The sequence below is a fragment of the Centropristis striata genome, chromosome 19 (genome assembly GCF_030273125.1).
Source record: "Centropristis striata isolate RG_2023a ecotype Rhode Island chromosome 19, C.striata_1.0, whole genome shotgun sequence".
Taxonomy (NCBI): domain Eukaryota; kingdom Metazoa; phylum Chordata; class Actinopteri; order Perciformes; family Serranidae; genus Centropristis; species Centropristis striata.
Genome location: NC_081535.1, coordinates 9,564,757 through 9,582,814, shown reverse-complemented (window position 1 = coordinate 9,582,814; position 18,058 = coordinate 9,564,757). Strand labels below are relative to the sequence as shown.

The window sequence follows — 18,058 nt, the reverse complement described above, 5'->3', positions numbered from 1 at the left end:
GTGGAATAATGAAGAGATAATATCAAGCTCTGCTGCAAGGTTTTGGCTCTTTGGCACAGTTACCATACAACCCCTGAAGGCACCCATTTACCAGCAAAAAAAAAAAAAAAAGAGCTGATAATACAGCTGTACGCAACCTACTAAGCAAACTGCTGACAGATAAAGTTACAGAGTGGCTGTTGAACACACTGCAGTCAAACAACTAGCAGCTAAAGAGTCGTATATTGTATTTAAGGGTTGCTGCAACCCTGAGAGGTAGAGAACAGAGGGAGATGGAGAGAGAACATTTTATTCATTAGATGTCTAGAAATAAGTGAGGGCTCACTCTATTAAATTGTTAAATCAGTAAATTAAATTGGACTCACAGAGAGCAAGGTGTAATGTTACACTGGGCTCTGGTGCATTGTATCCAGCTGTTTTTCCTGTATACCTGCATAGGCTGTAAGCACTGAATGTGAAAGCAGGCACTGAAACTGATAGCACTGCAGCTGTTAAGTCATAATGTTAATGTTACACACAGTTAGGGCTGGGCGATATGGACCAAAAGTCATATCCCGATATATTTAGGCTGAATATCGATATATATCCCGATATTTTTGTCGCAAATGTTCAGTCAAAGCCAAATATGACATGTCACAAGTAGTTTTATTGAAACTGTTTATTTAAGAGAACATCAATACTGTATAACAGGGGTATCTTCTTTTTTTTTTTTTTTAATCAAAGCTCCAAAAACTTCACATTTAAATAAAAAATATCTTAAATTAAAATAGCCTATGAAATAAAATAGGACGATCTTTTTCTGAAATAAATATATTTATATGAGAAAAGAATAATGAACATTACAAAATAACTAAAAATGACAAACCATAGTAAGGGCAGCATTTATTTATAAAAAATAAAATAAAAATTGAACTATATCGATATATGCAATATGTTCTGATTCCATATCACATTTAAAAATACATCAATATATCACCCAGCCCTACACACAGTACATGTTTGTAGTGTTTATTTCGTTGCATTACTTAACAGTTTACGCCTTATGATTCAACAGATCTAACACCAAAGAAATGTATTTTTTTTGTTATATAAAATGAATTTTGTTCATGGTGATGGTGACTGTATCCATCAGCTGGTTATTCAAAGTGGCCAAAAGAAGATTGATAATGCGCCTATAAATTGTGGCTTTACACTATTTATCCACACACTAACTTTCCCCCCACTGCCAGCAAGCATGTGCCAACCCCATTAAATCAATGGTCCTCTACAGCTGCACGGCCTGTAACTGTTAAACGGCAGTCAGTGTCATGTTTTTATGTGTGTAGTCTGACTTATCTGTGTTAGATGTATAGTTTGGATTTATGGAAGTGGGGTTGTATGATCCATAGCCAGTGGCTTTGAAGAGAGCCAGGATAACGGCTTCAGTTCCCCACACATAAACTTAAAGAGGGCTGTCTGAGGGCTAAGTAAAGTGGTGAAAATATTCTAAATATAGCATACACTCAAACTGATATTGATTGTTTTGGATGGGCCTTTTCTTAGATGGCTATAATACATTTTGCTGCTGCCTGTCATCGATGGTGCTTTGTCTAGCGTCCATGTAGGAACTCCTGTCTGCTTCTCCAAACAAGACCACCCTCTATTAGTAGGTAACACACTGACTATGGATAGGTACCTCATATGACCCCACTTCAATACAGCAAGAGAACAACTGTTGAATTTTACAGTCATGGAAAAAATGATTAGACCACCCTTGTTTTCTTCAATTTCTTGTTCGTTTTATTGCCTGATACAACTAAAGGTGCATTTGTTTCGACAAATATAAAGGTAATAACAAAAAATAGCTCACTCAATAGCTGATATCTAGACATTTTCCATGGTATTATTGATAATGATTTTGGTTATTATCGAGAAAACCATGGAAAATTGCTGGATATCAGCTCTTAAATGAAACTTTTATGAGCTTTTTTTGTTATTATTATATTTGTCCAAACAAATGTACCTTTAGTTGTACCAGGCATTAAAATGAAAAAGAAATTGGAAAAAAAAGGGTGGTCCAATAATTTTTTCCATGACTGTATATGGAACTTGGAATATGGATGTTGCTGTTTTAACACTTAACACGCTCATTATAAGGACTGAGCTTTTATGTTAATTACAGGGAGAACAAGCAACAACCTGGAAATTAGCACAAGAAGTGAGTTAATTTGTTAAGGAAGAGAAGTTAATGGTTCCTGTGAGCATCTTGAGTGCCAAAAATCGCCCCCGTGCAGATTGTCAGACTGCTGTTAGGGTGGGAAAGCGTGTACACAGGGGAGTTTGTGTGATCACAACTGTTACGATGACTCAGCCTGCAGCAGAGTCCATGCAGCTCCCACTGAAGTCCCCCACCTCTCGCTGCCTGCCTCACCGCTGTTTGGGCACAGCACTGTCTGTAAGTACTGGGGGCCTTTGCTGCATAGGCAAATTACTGGAGCGTTCACACTATGGATCATGCACATACTCACACACACACAAATACACACTAAAACAGACAGATATTGCTGCAAAGTACTGCATTACACTTCATTTATGCATGGGGCTGGAGAGCAAGATGAATTTCCCAGCATAAACTTTCAGAGCCGCTGCATACCTGCACGAATATATACACACACAAGAAAAGAAAATGCACGTCAGCAGCTAAGTGTAATTGACCTGCCAGGGTATCTGTGCTGCAGATGAGAGGGACTGTTTGTCTTTTACCGAAGTGACAGAACAACCCGACAAAAGGCAAAGAAGGCTTTTCTTTCCGTCATAAAAACATTGCTTTCAAAATATCTCTCATATGTTGATATTTTGATTAGTTATCATCGCGCTTGTTTTTTTCATGTCAAATCATGAAGACAACATTATATACCTTATTTTAAACGAGCTGTCCAAGTTGTGTGACACTGACAAAGACTTTGCAGTGTTCATTACATTTTAGTTTTATTTATGCAAAAAACAAAACAAATCACCTGAAATTACTGCCAGATTCATGTACAGACCAGCCATTTTGGTTTCTGCCTGATTTGGTTGAGGTCAATTATGCTGTCAGTTTTGCATTAAATCCCTTTTACAGAGTCAGAAAAAAAGCCCAAAAATAATGAGAAAACTGAGAATGTATTGTAAATATGATCAAAAATAGTAATTTTCTTACTTTTTCTGCTCCATGTTGTCTACATGTTCTTCAACATGTGACCTCTTACCTTGTGTTTGGGTGGGATTTTATCATTGCAGCTCTTTTGACGGTTGTTGCTGTAGTTCTGCTCTCTACCAGAAGGAGAGATGCTGTGTCACGGCTGTTAAATGAGGACAACCCCCTCCCATCTCCCTCTCTCTCTCTCTCTCTGTCTCTCTCTCTCTCTCCTGCAGTGAGGATAGCACAACAACTATGTTGTAACAATGTTTTTGCTCTATATAACATATGGAACGCCGAACAAAATGTTTCACACTTACTTACAGCATTACTGTGGTCAAAGTCCATGTTCAGAGTGTTTGTTAAATATGGGTATGAGGTCTGTTTCCTGTTTTACATGTATTTGTTTTTGTTGCACTGTGAAGCCCACCGTAATCATTGGATGAATTTTACTGTTATGACAAGACAAACAGAAGCATGGATCGATATAACGTGTAATTTTGCGACCTCTTCCCTCCTGTCTTCTCTTCTTTCTATCTTTAACTGATCTCCCTCCTACGCTCATTCCCATGGACCCTCCGTCTCTCATTTCTTGCCGTTGCAGTGTAAGCCTATCGAGCCTGCATTGTCAGAGTTTGGGGGAAAGCGCTTGCGTCAGAGCTCACTGTCCTGGTATAAAAGCACAGAGCTGCTGCAGCAGGCGGCAGTCGAGGCTTTAACCTGAGCCCTTCGTACACCTCCACACACACACACACACACACACACATACACAAAGAGGAGAGGGAGAGCAGCTTGTCCTCCCACCACTCAGCCATGAGTAGCATCGGATATGACCCCTACTACTCCTCCTCGTCATACAGACGCTGGTATGTCGAGGCACCCCCTCGGGTGGTGACCAGAGGGAGGACCCACTCCGGCTACTCCTCCCATGCTTCCCCGCTGTCCTCCTCCCGCCTCCAGTATTCCTCTCCCGGACGGGTGCTGCTCTCCTCCTCCTCTCCAGCCTCTTCAGTGGAGCTGGAGCTCAGCCAGGCCGCCCAGATCAGCTCTGAATTCCGCGCCGTACGCACCCAAGAGCGCGGCCAGCTGCAGGATCTCAACGACCGCTTCGCTGGCTTCATCGAGAGAGTGCGTGAGCTGGAGCAGCAGAACCGTGCTCTGGAGGCAGAGCTGCTGCTGCTGAGGCAGAGGCACGCTGAGCCGTCCCGTCTGAGAGCTCTGTACGAGCAGGAGGCCCGGGCCCTGAGAGCAGCTGTGGACGAGGCGAGGGCAGAGCAGCAGGCTGTGCTGGGACAGAGAGAGCGGCTGGAGCAAACCCTGAGCGCCCTGCAGGGTCGATATGAGGAGGAAGTGCTGGGTCGCGAAGAGGCCGAGGGCAGGCTGATGGACGCCCGCCGTGAGGCCGACCAGGCTGCCTTAGCCAAGGCTGAGCTGGAGAAGAGCGTCGAGACCCTGCTGGAGGAGCTCGCCTTCCTCAAGAGGATTCACGAAGGGGAGGTGGTGGAGCTCCAGGCCCAGGTCCAAATGGGCGTCCAGGTGGCGGTGGAGTCTGAGGCCGCAACTCCTGACCTCTCTGGGGCCCTCAGGGACATCCGGTCCCAGTACGAGAGGCTGGCAGCAAGAAACATGCAGGCAGCAGAGGAGTGGTTCAGAGGGAAGGTCGGCTCCATGACCGAAACCGTGGCCCAGCACAGCGACGCCGTCAGGAGCTCCAAGGACGAAGCGGGAGAGTACCGACGCCAGCTCCAGGCCCGCCTGCTGGAGATCGACGCATGCAGAGGCCTCAATGATTCCCTGGAGAAACAGCTGAATGACATGGACGACAAGCAGAGGGCTGAGATCGACGCTATGCACGTCAGTAGTGGTTGCAGGTTCTACTGTATAATGATGTTATTAATTATTTACAACCTTTAATTTGGTAGTATTTAGTCTTTAAAATGTCACTTCAGGTTTTAATTTAATTGAATAATTACACATTGTATTAATTAATGTCATTTTAATAAATAAATATAATTCCTTAATTCAATTTAATGTTAGTTATTTTTTGTCTTTACTTTTTCTATATTCAGGACACCATTGCAGAGCTGGAGAATGAGCTGAGAGGCACCAAACAGGAAATGGCACGATACCTGAAAGAGTACCAGGACCTTCTGAATGTCAAGATGGCTCTGGACATCGAGATTGCTGCATACAGGTGAGAAATCATAATGGGTTTCTGAAAATCAATAACAACAGAGTGATCAAATTTATTTTTATTGTTGTTTTAGCATGTTAAAGTTGTGCATATATACAGGTTTTTCACAAGGTCATTTAAGGTGAAAGTATGTGTTGACATTCAAGAAAAGGGACCTGCAGAGTGCAAATTTGAACAAAGCTGTAGTATTACTTTCTTTTTATATATAAAGGTCTGCAAAGTTTATAGCAAAACTAAATGCATAAATGATGCATATGCATGCATAAATATGCAATGCATAAATATGTTGATATTTAGGCTTAAAGTCAAAAAGAGCAGGCCACTTTTATTTTGGTGAACACATTCTGGGATGGAGTTTTAATCAGAATTTATTAAGATAAATGTCTTTACACACATCATATCAGACTGCTAACTGGGTTCACTTCACCAACCTCTACAGGAAGCTTCTGGAAGGGGAGGAGTCTCGCTTCAGCGTAGGAGTGGCTGGGGGCGTGTCCAATCTGTACAGCCACAGTTATTCCACGCCCTCCTTCGGCCGGCCCGTCCTCTCCAGCATGAGCTCCGGCACCTCCTATCTGGTGACATCACGCCTGCTCAGCTCCAGCCTCAGCACCACCGAGGGGATCATCTCTGCCAGCCACGCCCAGCCGGCAGAGGCCAGCCCGCCCGCTGAAGAGGAAGAGGAGGAGGAGGAGGAGCAGGCAGAGGAGGAGGTAAAGGAGGAAGAGGAGGAGGAGAAGGAAGAAGAGGGAGGAGAGGAGACAAAGGAGGAAGAGGAAAAGGAGGAGGAAGAGGGAGGAGAGAAGGAGGGAGAGGAAGAGAAAGAAGATGAAGAAGAGGCTAAAGGAGATGAAGAGGCCGAGGGAGAAGATGCAGAGGCGAAGGAGGGAGAAGAGGGTTAGTGCACTGTTCCTTTTTATTATATTCTGTAATTAAACTTCAATTATTAAGGTCATGATGGCTAATACTAATATGTAAAACCCTCATTTGTTGATACAGGTGGTGATGAAGAGCAAAAGGAAGAGGTGACAGAGGCTGCCGAAGAGGACGGGGAGAAAGAGGACAAAGGAGAAGGAGAGGAGACTGAGGTTAAAGAGGAAGCACAAGAGGAGGTGAAAACAGAAGGAGGCGATGACAAAGAGGAGGACGTAAAGGAGGAAGAAAAAGAGGAGAAGGAAGAGGCAAAGAAAAGTGAAGACAAGGAAGATAAATCAGATGCCAAGAAAGACGACAAAGCTGATGAAAAAGCCGATGAAAAAGCCGATGAAAAAGCTGATGACAAAGCCGACGACAAAGATGACAAACCTGCTCCGAAAACAGACGACAAAGCCGACGCCAAAAAGGAGAAAGAGGAGGTCAAAGCAGCCAAACCTGAAGCTGCAGAAGAGAAGAGCACAAAGGGTAAAAAGTAGGCCAGTTACCTTCGCAAACTCCAGTCAAGACTGTCCATTTGCTCGATAACCAGTAGAGGCATCTATGCTATCCTGTCAAATCTGCTTGTTAACGTGGTGCTCAATAAAACAGTCCAATAGCCATTTACAGCAACAAATCAAGGTAAACTGCTTGCCAATATCCAGAGTAGAGCATAACGGTGTGGTTGCACACTTCCTGATGAATGTATTATGTGTAATTGCTGAATGCAAATGTGAGCGTGTGAGTTTTTGGTGGTTAAATAAACACCTCTTAAAGCCATGTGTCTCAGTGATTTTGAGCTTTGTAACACATAAACAAGTCCTCATGATTTAACGCCTGGCAAGAAGATGAAGGACACAGATTTACAGCTTTAAGCCTCTGTAATTACTGTTGTTCTGTAATCATCTTGCTAGGGTTTGTTGAGAAATGTTCCCAGTTGATCAGGTGATTATGAACAGTGACAGTGACTCATTATTTCCTAATTTCTCAGTATTTATTGTGTAGTTTTTTCAAAAACAAAAACAACCCTGCACATTTTTATTGGATATACTGACACATACAGTCATGGACAAAATTATTAGACCACCCTTTTCTTCAACTTCTTGTTAATTGTAATGCCTGGTACAACTAAAGGTACATTTGTTTGGACAAATATAATGTAGTAATGTAAAGAAAATATATTGATGCAAACATAAAATGCAACATAAAAAAAAGTTAATAGTATTTTGGTCACTCTTTTACTCACTCCTATAAATATTCTTTCTTGCCCATTTTGGCTATAAGCATGCCTTTAGAATCAGCTCCCATAATGCTTTGGTGCATATAAACAGGAAGAGTACTGTTACCATGTAAACGTTAAGTGAGTAGAACTACGTTGCAATGTTATCCTTTGTTTAGCAACATTTTTCATCCACAAGAATAGAGTTATGAAATCATCCCCCAAATGTATTTTCTTCATGAATTAATTAAAATTGTACATAAAATCTATAAAAAAAATTCTAACAATAAGAAAAAGGCACAAAAATTATACATCCTAAAAAAAATTCCCATTGAAATGAACAGTTAAAACTAATTCGAATCCCTTTTATTGAAAACAACATTTAGACTGTTTTATATGTATTTTATTTTTGTATTTATTTTTATTTTATTTCACCTGCTCTGAATTTATAATATTGATGTTATTAATAGTTTTACTGTTGATTGATGTTCACCTAGCATTCTTTCTACACTTATGCAAGGTATCTACTGTGAAAAACGTGCCAGAAATGTTTATTTTTATAATTTTCAATAAAGCATTGAAAAAAACAAAAGGAAAAAAAAACAAAAAACAAACAAACAAGTGAGTAGGTTGAGGGCTACAACCTATATTTGTTTACATTAAGACAAATTAACACAATTAAAATATGACGAATTAGCTGCTAGCAGTTCCTGTTAACAATGTATCCATGGATGTACGAACCACTCTCACTGGATTACTTTGTTGCTAATGAAAACTTAAAATCACCATGATTTTCAGGTAAGTCCTGTAGTTAAAAGCAGCGTCTTTTTTCTGAGATTTCTAAGGGTGTTTGTGGGCCTTAATTGCAATTGACATCTGACATATGTAGCCTATAATATGTCTGTGTTCAGGTTTGACAATTTTATGAATGAGAAGGTTCGTCATTTTTGACGTAAATTCCCTCCATGAGCAGCTGTAGCAACTGCTGACTGTTGACGCCAGCCAAACTACAATAAATAATTTCCCATGTCCCATATGTTGATTTAAAAACATGCACCTGTCCCATTGCACCTTCATGAAGTGATTAACTATCAATAAAAACACCCTCAGTTTATTACACCAAGGGGGTTTCTGCTTATAGAGTAAACTACTAGCAGCTTATGGTGTCTTAGCAACAGTGTTAGCAACTGCTGTGCAACTGCCTTAACTCCTATTTATGTGTGATAAACTTACGATACGTTGTCAGCAGAAAGAAAACATTTCAATGGTCTTATAGCAAATATAAAATGAATACATTTTACCTCTTTAGGGGTTGTTGTTCCGTCTTTTTTCCTATTAATGGTGATGTCTTTGCAGTAAGTTAACAGGGAGAGAATTTAGGGAAATTGTGTATTTATTATTTATTATTTATTGCAACTAATGGCCATAGTGGCCGCTGTTCAGCAATCATGACATAAATACGAAGGGATACTTGTTAGATACTAACTTTCTGAATAATTAAAATTGAGTGGTTCACCTTTAATAATAATATTAATAACAATGATAAATATTCATATATGTGAAGAGACTGTCAAATGACATGTTAATGTCAATGATTCATCATAATAATTAACAATGATTTACCACAGTAGGAAACAGTATGTAAACCATAGACTGTGATGTAAACAAGCAACCTTGTTTATTTCTGTTAGTCTGAATCATTCAACATTTGAAAAGCAGTTATTACATCTCTGAAAATCTTTGTAAATATCTTTTTTTTGACAGCTTGGATGAATGAGCACATTTGTATCATTTTTTTCAAAATCACACCCAGTATATTTTTGTGAAAATTATCACTTCTGTAACTTTTTTAGGAAATCGGTCACTGTCGACTGTCCACTTCAAATCATGAAACTTGGCAATTCTGTATTAACTAGAATCTAACTGATACAGAATTGCCATGAAGTTGCATTCTTTCTAATGGCCAGCATGGGACACATCCACTGGCTGCACAAAGAAGTGATTGTATAGAAATCTATGAGAAGATGACCCTATTTTTCACTTGTTTTATTGCCTCAGTAAACATTTTATTAATGAGTTTATGTCTCAAATTGAGAGTTTTATTACATTTTCAATGCAGCATGATATTCAGTTTGCAAGTTATGGTCCCATTTAGATTAAAACAGACGATAACGGAGGATTTGCTTTTGATTGACCAGTACAGCGGTGTCTCTATGTTCTCACTCAGATCCACCCTCTCGCCCAAATATCTGCCAATTATTTTATGCTGTCTTTGAGATGAGCTGTAAACTTTATTAGAGCCTGATATACATTGATAATATGTAACTTTTGCTGAACAGCAAGTGGCAATTACAGGATGATGGTAAATGCTGAAACATGGTATCACAGGTAGGAGAAGAGTCGAGAAGTTAATGAAATGACTCAAACTTTATTTACAGTTTGCTAATATTAGCTACCATTAAGCTTTGATGGATTGATGGATGGATGGATGGATGGATGGATGGATGGATGGATGGATGGATGGATGGATAGATAGATAGATAGATAGATAGATAGATAGATAGATAGATAGATAGATAGATAGATAGAAACTTTATTTATCCCGAGGGAAATTCAAGCATCCAGCAGCATTCAAACATACACTATACATACATTAAAAATAAACTTAACCTATGAATAATTAACTTCTGATAAATCTTAATTTACATTAAATCCTTTGCTGAAATATTTAAACATTTGCAGAGAAATTGTAAATGATAATTGTGAGTACTGAGCAAGTGTGTCTTTTACTGCTTAAAAATTTAACCTTTTACTTATAAAAGCATTTTATTTATTTCAAAAGTTACAGATAGTCTTGATTTTAATGTGTCAAATAATAGTCACAGTAGCTATGCCATTAGTTACAGTAATTGCACAATTTACTCAGGAATGATGACAATTATGATTACTCTGTTACTATGTGAAAGTGTGTTTTGTTTTATTATTACAAATTGGCACAATTATACCTTTTGCATAAGATGACCCATAACCTTTTTTTTGCAGTTAGCTAATATGATTACTTTCACAAACATGCTAGTTGTAACAGTTTGGTTTGTGTTTTCCAAGTACAACATTTATATTCTCCCCTAATGTGATAAGAGAGCATTTACACAAACACACACTGATGCACATAATCGTCTGACACCTGGCATCACCCAGCAGCTGCTCTGTTATTTTACTCCCTCGGGTAGACATTAAGTGTAAGACAGTCTGCAGCAGCAGGCTCTCTGCATTAGGCATAGTGCATGAGCCCTGGTGGTGGGTTTTAAAAAATAGTTATATAAATCTTCAGTCACTGATGCAGTCTTATTTCTTTGCACACAGCCTTGATAACTGTGATAACATCTGCCATATATTTCACTGTTGACAAAAAATAAAACCACATATTTAAAACCTCTCAGCAAACCAGCGGCACATCAATCCAGTCTAAAGCGGAAGAAATATATTTCAGCAATACATTAACCCATAAGCCAAGAAATAAATCTGGCCCATCCTTTCAGCATGGTCAGCCAAACCTTATCACACTCCAAAATTAAGTATCTAATAAAAATGTCATGGAAATGATTAATGACTTTAATTTGAAGGAAATCCAAGACTTTTTTTAATCAGATGAAAAAAGTTACATCCGTGGTCGATAACTTGTTTTATCAAATAACATCATTGGCAAATATGTCAATATTTTAGAGCAGCTTTTGATGATAAAATTACTTGGGGGGAATGATTAATTATCCACATATATATTATTAAAATTGTTAATACATCTCAATACAGTATAGATGTACGTGTCTACTAGAACTTTTATCTGATTGAACCAGATCTAAAATCTAAAATGATATGTGATATGAGGGAAATTAGGTCAGAGAACACTGTTACATGCATTATTAATCTTTTAAAATTAATTTTCATATTAATTTTTAATATTTATGAGTAGCCAACTGTCGCCACGGATTGGTATCAGTAATATTTTGTAGTTGAAAACATTAGAATTTATTAATATAACTTATTTGAAGTGATCTAGACATATTTATAGTATATATTGTATTTTTAATGGTGTGTTATGCGTATATATGCGTTATTTTATGCTGTACTTAGGAGAAGTTGGAAACCATTTGAATTTATTAATGTAGCTTATTTGAAGTGATCTGCCAATTTGCACTGTTATACATAATGTTTTAATGGTGTGTTATGATCTGTTTATATGTAGTTATATTATGCTGTACTTGGGAGAAGTTGGAAATCATAAGAATTTATTAATTTAACTAATTTGGAGTGATCTGCCCATTTGCACTATTATATATAATGTTTTTAATGGTTTTTTTTTATTATGCTGTACTTGGGAGAAAGACACTTGGGTGGGCAAAAACTCAATCTAATTTAATCAAATAATTTAATTTTCATGAGTATTAGCTAAATTAGTTGACCACATTGAAGCACATGGTGTTATAAGACGTAATCACTTTTTAAACTTAAAGGCCATTAATTTCAAAACTTAACATTTATTGTAAAGTCCTTTCCTGCCAAGTTGTAATCCTTTCAGATACTCGATGTACCTAAGGTAATGTTGACATCTGTACATATAATTGCAAAGCACACACACACATTAACATAAAATGACTCGACACAATCTCTTTTTTGACTTCATTATGACATTTATTGAGCAAATGCTGCTGGGAAATCGTTCATGATGAGTAAAGTCATGGGATTGCAAACAGTAGCACCTCATTTATTTCTGTATTTAAATTCAAGTCCATCCTATGCATACAAGAATGCATGAATCTGCGCATTTACAGTGTTTTTTTTTCAGTTGCACTCAGGTAAACATAACAGACACTGATAAAAAGCATGTTTAAGGCTAGGAGTTTCTTCAGGTTTCGTTAAGCTTTTAACTGCTTCAGTTACTGGATGTATATGGTCATGTGTTTATCATATCGCTGCCCCTTCTCATTCTTCTCTGTACGTTGTGTAATTGTTGTTAGTTTCTTTTTGGCTCAGTTGGTATCTTCACGTGTCAATTAAGGCGTCTTCAGTAGAGAACATGTCCGTGTAGAGGACCCTCCCACCTTTCTGTCCCCGCCCCCCTTTTATACTTAAACCCAAAAAACCTCTCAACTTTAAGAATATTTCTCTCACTCTCGCACCCACATTTCATTGATTCCTTTTACACATTTACTCTTTTTACAGTGTATTTCTACCATACATACAGATAAGAGAGGAAAGTACTTCCCCTCTCCTGAGCTAGCATGCACAGACCCGCCCCTCCCTCCCTCCCTCTCTCACTCCCCCGTGAGCTCGCCCGTGAACTGCAGAAAGAAAGAAAAAGAGGTTAAAATGTCCCAGTCGCTTGCTCCTGACCGCGTCTGCAGCGAAGCCCCCGTTTTTAAAGCTGTCACTCAACATGCAGTTTTTGAACTTTATAGCATTTTGGCTTCTCTCTATGTTTTGTTTTTGTATGTTTAAGAGTGGTTATCTTTAATTACATCGCTCTAGCTGTATGATTTTCTTTGTTATGTTAGTTCTGGGTTGATTGCTTGTCTTGGTGTCCTCTCCTCCGCTCCACCGGGTCGGCCGTCGGTCGCTCGGCTCATTCGGCCTCGGTCACCTGCTTGATGGACTGGGTGGAGTGCTTCTCTGACTTCTTGGTGGAGACCAGCTTCTCCTGGATGACCTCCTCCACCTCTTCCTTCACAGTCTCGGTCACAGTGACTGATTTGGTGACATGCTTGGATCCGTCCTCTCCTGTGGTGATGGTCTCCACTGTCTTGGTGATCACCACTTTCTGGCTGCCGTCTTCCTTCACGGGGCTCTCGTCCACGCCGTTAGCCAGCCCGTCGATTTCCTTCTTGTCTTTCTCTTCTGGGCTGCTCTTGTCTATGTCTCCGTTCATGGCCACATCCTTCTTTTCTGCCGGCTTGTCATCTGTTGATTCGCTCTTTTTCTCTGATTTCTCTTCAGCAGCTTTAAGGGTCTCAGGCTTGGCGGGCTCTGTCTTTGGGGATTCAGCTCTGGGAGATTCGGGTTTGGGGGACTCTGCTTTTGGGGAGCTAGGTTTTGGGGATCCAGCTTTCGGTGAGCCTTCTTTGGGGGACTCGGGCTTCAGAGTTAAAGGCTTGGGAATTTCAGATTTAGGAGACTTAGCTTTGGGTGATTCAGACTTGGGAGAGCCAGGTTTAGGGGATTCAGACTTGGGGGAGCTAGGTTTAGGTGATTCAGACTTGGGGGAGCTGGGTTTAGGTGATTCAGACTTGGGAGAGCTAGGTTTGGGTGATTCAGACTTGGGAGAGCCAGCTTTAGGGGATTCAGACTTGGGGGAGCTAGGTTTAGGGGATTCAGATTTGGGGGATCCAGGTTTAGGTGATTCAGACTTTGGGGATTCAGGCTTGGGAGAGTCAGGTTTTGATTCCTCAGTTTTGGCGGCCTCTTCCTTCTTGGCCTCAGGCTTTGCAGCTTCTGTTTTGGGAGCTTCTGTCTTGGCTACAACTTCTTCTGATTTGTCGTCCGCTTTCTCATCCTTTACTTTCTCATCTTTTTCACTGTCTTCCTTTGTGTCTTTGTCTGCGTCCTCTTTTTCCTCTTTCTCATCTCCACTTTTGGATGCTTTGTCATCTCCATCCTGATCGCCTCCCTCCTCTTCAGCAGCAGCCTCCTCTTCTCCTCCGCTTCCCTCTTTGTCTCCGGCCTTCTCTTTGTCAGGAGAGGCTTTAGACTCTGGAGCTTTGGAGCACAGTACTGTCTCCTCAACTTCCTCATCCCCCTCTTCTCCCTCTTCTCCTTCATCACCTCCCTCTGCATCATCACCTTTCTCTCCCTCATCCTCTCCCTCATCCTCACCCTCACCTTCCTCATCCTTTTCTCCTTCTTCACCACCTTCTCCCTCTGCCTCTTCTTCCTCATCATCACCCTTTCCTTCCTCCTCTTCTTCCTCCTCTTCCTCTTTAGTGGGTGCGCTAGCACTAACTTTGGCTTCAGTGGCGGCTACAATTTCCTCGCCCTCTCCCTCTCCCTCTCCTTCTCCCTCTTCTTCTTCCCCTTCACCCTCTGCTTCCTCTCCCTCGCCTCCTTCTTCCCCCTCATCTTCCTCTCCTTCATCTCCTCCTCCTCCGAGTGTGGCAGACAGCTCTTGCGCTATCTCTGCCAGGGCCTCGTCAATGTCAGACTTGTCATCCTCCACCCTCGTCTCCTCGATGATCTCCTCCACAAACTTGTGCTGCACCTTGAGCTTAGTGTCTGATTTAGGCTTTGAGATTTTGGTGGGGCTGACAATGTGGCGATAAGGGAAAGTGCTGAAGTGGGTCTCCTCGCCCTCTAGGAGTTTCCTGGGAACAACAAATGTATCCATATAATCATCACTTGTGATCCAGAGAAGGGTACAAATCATGTCAAAATGCTGTTTTTACTACTTTTTAAATGCCAAATGCATGTCGGTTTATACCTGTATGCAGCAATCTCGATGTCCAAGGCCATCTTGACATTGAGCAGGTCCTGGTACTCGCGCAGGTGACGCGCCATCTCCCACTTGGTGCTCTTGAGCTCATTATCCAGTTGGTGAATTGTCTCCTGGGGAAAGCAGACACACAACAAGGTTAAATAAACACATCAAAATCCCACACTGTGCCGAGCAACATTCATTTTTGCAGCTTCATTCATGCAGCTTCTGTTCATAGATTACCAGCTCATGGCAGACTTCCAAAACTTTTTATAATTGACCTTAAATATAAACCTGTTAATCTAGTCCTCCTTTATTCTCTCTGCATGTTTGAATGAATTAAAAAAAAAAACTGTGCACCAAAGTCTGTTGCTTTAATACAATCTGACGCAGTATTCTAGTGATGTTGAATGCCTCTTTTTTTTTTCAAGGGCAGCCTCCAGTCCACGCTTGTCAATACACCCCCTCACCCCACCCCCGCCTCAAAATCTCAGTGGGGTGATGTAAGGACAGAGCCAATGACGGCATCGACCCATGCCTCTGACTCAGCAGTACAGAGAGAGAGAGAGTGAGAGAGAGAGAGAGACTGCTGCAGTGTCTCCCTTTAACCATTTCCTGACAATTGGAGAGTGATTTGTAAGAAAAGTCTGCGCTTGTAACTTGTAAGTTGCGCAATGCTGCAATCATTACGCAGCAGCAAATGTTTCAACACAAGCCCTTAGTCATGACATGGAAATAATATATATGATCCGTTTTGCAGTTGTTAACAAAGTTTGATATGGTCCCTGAAATAAAAACTGCGTCACAATGACATAAAAACATTTTTAAAAATATATAAAAATCTAATTAACTTTCTTATTTATCCTTCATCATATATTTTACTAACTCCGACTCAGATAATTAAGTTTTTAAACACACAACAACTAAAAACAAACAAATAAATAAGTAGTATATCTAATATTTAAAAGTGTATTTAAACCATTTTTTCAGCTCTTTACGCACGGCTCTGCGGCTGGTTCCTACCTGCAGGCTGGACAGGTCGCTGTTGTGGCGGTCCTCGATGTCATTCAGCTGCCTCTCCAGTGAGTCCCTTGTCCCGCGGACAGACTCCAACTCCACGGTCTTGGACTGCAGCTGGCGACGGTAGTCGGAGATCTCATCGCGGGCAGACTTGATGGCGTCCTTGTTTTGCTCCGCAGCCTCGGTGAGCTTGGTGTAGCGGCACATGAACCAGTTCTCCACCTGCTGCAGGTTCTGGTTCGAGTGGCCCTCCAGCTCGCAGCGGATCTCCCGGAGAGCCTCGGTGATGTCCGTCTTCTGGAGGTCTTTCCTCTTCACGGTCACCTGAGACGCCTGGATCTGGGCGATGAGCTCGCTCACCTCTTCCTCGTGGTTGTTGCGGATGAAGGCGACCTCATCCTGCAGCGACTGAACTTTCTTATCCAACTCGGACTTCAACAACTCCGAGTCGGTCTTGTCCTTCTTCAGGACGCGGATGATGGCCTCTGTCTCCTCCCGGATGCGCGCCTCTTCGTCAAAGCGGTCCCTGAGCCGCTGGATGTCCTCCTCGATGTGGTCGGTGTCGAGCTGGATTTGCGCCTTTTCATGGTGGATCTGCTCCAGCATGGAGCGCAACTCCTGCAGCTCCTGGTCATAGAGGTCGCCCAGCTGGGAGCGAGACACCTGCTTCTGCCGCAGTGCCTGGATCTCCGCCTCGATCTGCGTGTTCTGCTGCTCCAGGTAGTGCACCTTGTCAATGTAAACAACAAACCGGTCGTTGAGCCCTTGAAGTTGCTCTTTCTCGTTGGATCGCTTGTAGTCTCCGTTCAGCATGGAGGTTTGACTATAATCAACGCTGTCGGCGGAGCTGAGCACCGTTGAGCCGTAAGCTCGGGACACCGGCATATTCACGCTCCTCTTGTAGGAAGTGGTCATGGTGGAGCCGGGGCTTGACCGGGACCAAGACTGGGAGCGAAAACCGCTGGAGGGGGTGCTGCCGGAGCGGCTGTAGCCGTAGCCGGTGGTCCTAGTATCCATCGTTCTCCTGAAGGGACTCCCAACCGTATCCACCGGGTAACTCATCCGGTCAGACTAGCCGGAGATGTGCGCAGGAATGAAGGGGGGACGGTGCAGGAGGTGAAAGGCGTGGGGCGAGTGTGTATGTGGGTGTATGTGTGTTGTGTGTGTGTGTGCAGGTGAGGGGTGTATGGCTCTCACAGCGACTGAGGGCTCCTCTGCCTGCCCCTTATATATCTGAGGCTGTGTCGCTAACAAGGCGAGTCCAAGCAGTTTTGTTTGGTCCATTGATGGAGGGGAGGGGAGGGCGCATCCCCCCCAGGCCGTCTGCTAATGGTCCGGGGTCCCGTTCAGTCTGAACCACGTGGGCTGCGAGCGCGACGTGGGTGTCCGGTTTAAATTAACAGGTTGACAAACATACAGATACAAACATTTATGTTGTTTTGGAAAGAAAACAACTTTTATTTAAAGTTAAAAAGCAGTCTGAATTCTCTGAATCAGCCAATCAAGATGTGAGTTTTAACGTGTGGAATAATCCTGAGTGAATTGGCTCTGTCATTTCAGCACCACGGACAGCGACTAGCACAGCAGTCAGTTGTTTCCTATGCTGAAACACTTTCTGTGATGGAATGACAGCATTTTGTGCAGCTCATTGAAGTGAACTATGAATGCACTAAGCTGAACAGCAGGATGACAGTTGCTTTGTATTCACTGAATATTGCTCACACCAAGTTTAAGCACTCTGAAGCCTCACTCTCATTGTCACTTGTATTTCTCCTAAGTGACCCTCAGCTCGTCTGTGTGTGCCCCCAGTCTTCTCCACTACATGAGTGTGTGGTGTTTGTGCTTGCAGGTGTTAGCATAATGGCATATGAATGGTAGAAATATATATTAATATGCATTAAAGTGACCAAAGAGGACGTGCAGGCAGGGAGAATATTTCTCGTATTTCTGATTGATAGAATACAGATAATTTAAAACTTAAAAGTTGTGTTTCACTTTAAAAGTAAAAAGATACATTAATGTCGGAAAATGATTTGGTTATAGGCATTTATTCATTTTAGATAATATCATAGAAGGTCATTTGTTTGTCGACAG

General features: G+C 41.6%; 2 protein-coding genes across 2 annotated transcripts; one reads left to right on the top strand and one right to left on the bottom strand.

The window, feature by feature from the left end:
• Positions 1–3,884: 3,884 nt before the first annotated feature.
• Positions 3,885–7,043, top strand: nefla (neurofilament light chain a). Its single transcript, XM_059358441.1, has 4 exons — positions 3,885–5,011; positions 5,227–5,351; positions 5,791–6,248; positions 6,351–7,043. The coding sequence occupies exons 1-4, from the start codon at positions 3,971–3,973 to the stop codon at positions 6,761–6,763; spliced, it is 2,037 nt and encodes a 678-aa protein (XP_059214424.1). The 5' UTR covers positions 3,885–3,970; the 3' UTR covers positions 6,764–7,043.
• Positions 7,044–12,149: 5,106 nt separating this feature from the next.
• Positions 12,150–17,159, bottom strand: nefma (neurofilament medium chain a). Its single transcript, XM_059358437.1, has 3 exons — positions 15,968–17,159; positions 14,951–15,075; positions 12,150–14,834 (listed from the first exon to the last, which is right to left on the bottom strand). Exons 1-3 carry the CDS (start codon positions 17,024–17,026, stop codon positions 13,103–13,105), a joined length of 2,916 nt encoding a protein of 971 aa, XP_059214420.1. The 5' UTR covers positions 17,027–17,159; the 3' UTR covers positions 12,150–13,102.
• Between the last annotated feature and the right edge of the window lie 899 nt (positions 17,160–18,058).

Bases quoted from the DNA above. Each gene is read 5' to 3' on its own strand.
- nefla (XM_059358441.1), top strand. From the start codon at position 3,971: ATGAGTAGCATCGGATATGACCCCTACTACTCCTCCTCGTCATACAGA. The intron at 5,352-5,790 runs GTGAGAAATCAT...CAACCTCTACAG, and splicing joins ATCGAGATTGCTGCATACAG to GAAGCTTCTGGAAGGGGAGG. The intron at 6,249-6,350 runs GTTAGTGCACTG...TTGTTGATACAG, and splicing joins GGCGAAGGAGGGAGAAGAGG to GTGGTGATGAAGAGCAAAAG.
- nefma (XM_059358437.1), bottom strand. From the start codon at position 17,026: ATGAGTTACCCGGTGGATACGGTTGGGAGTCCCTTCAGGAGAACGATG. The intron at 15,076-15,967 runs GTAGGAACCAGC...TGCTTTCCCCAG, and splicing joins GCGACCTGTCCAGCCTGCAG to GAGACAATTCACCAACTGGA. The intron at 14,835-14,950 runs GTATAAACCGAC...TGTTGTTCCCAG, and splicing joins ATCGAGATTGCTGCATACAG to GAAACTCCTAGAGGGCGAGG.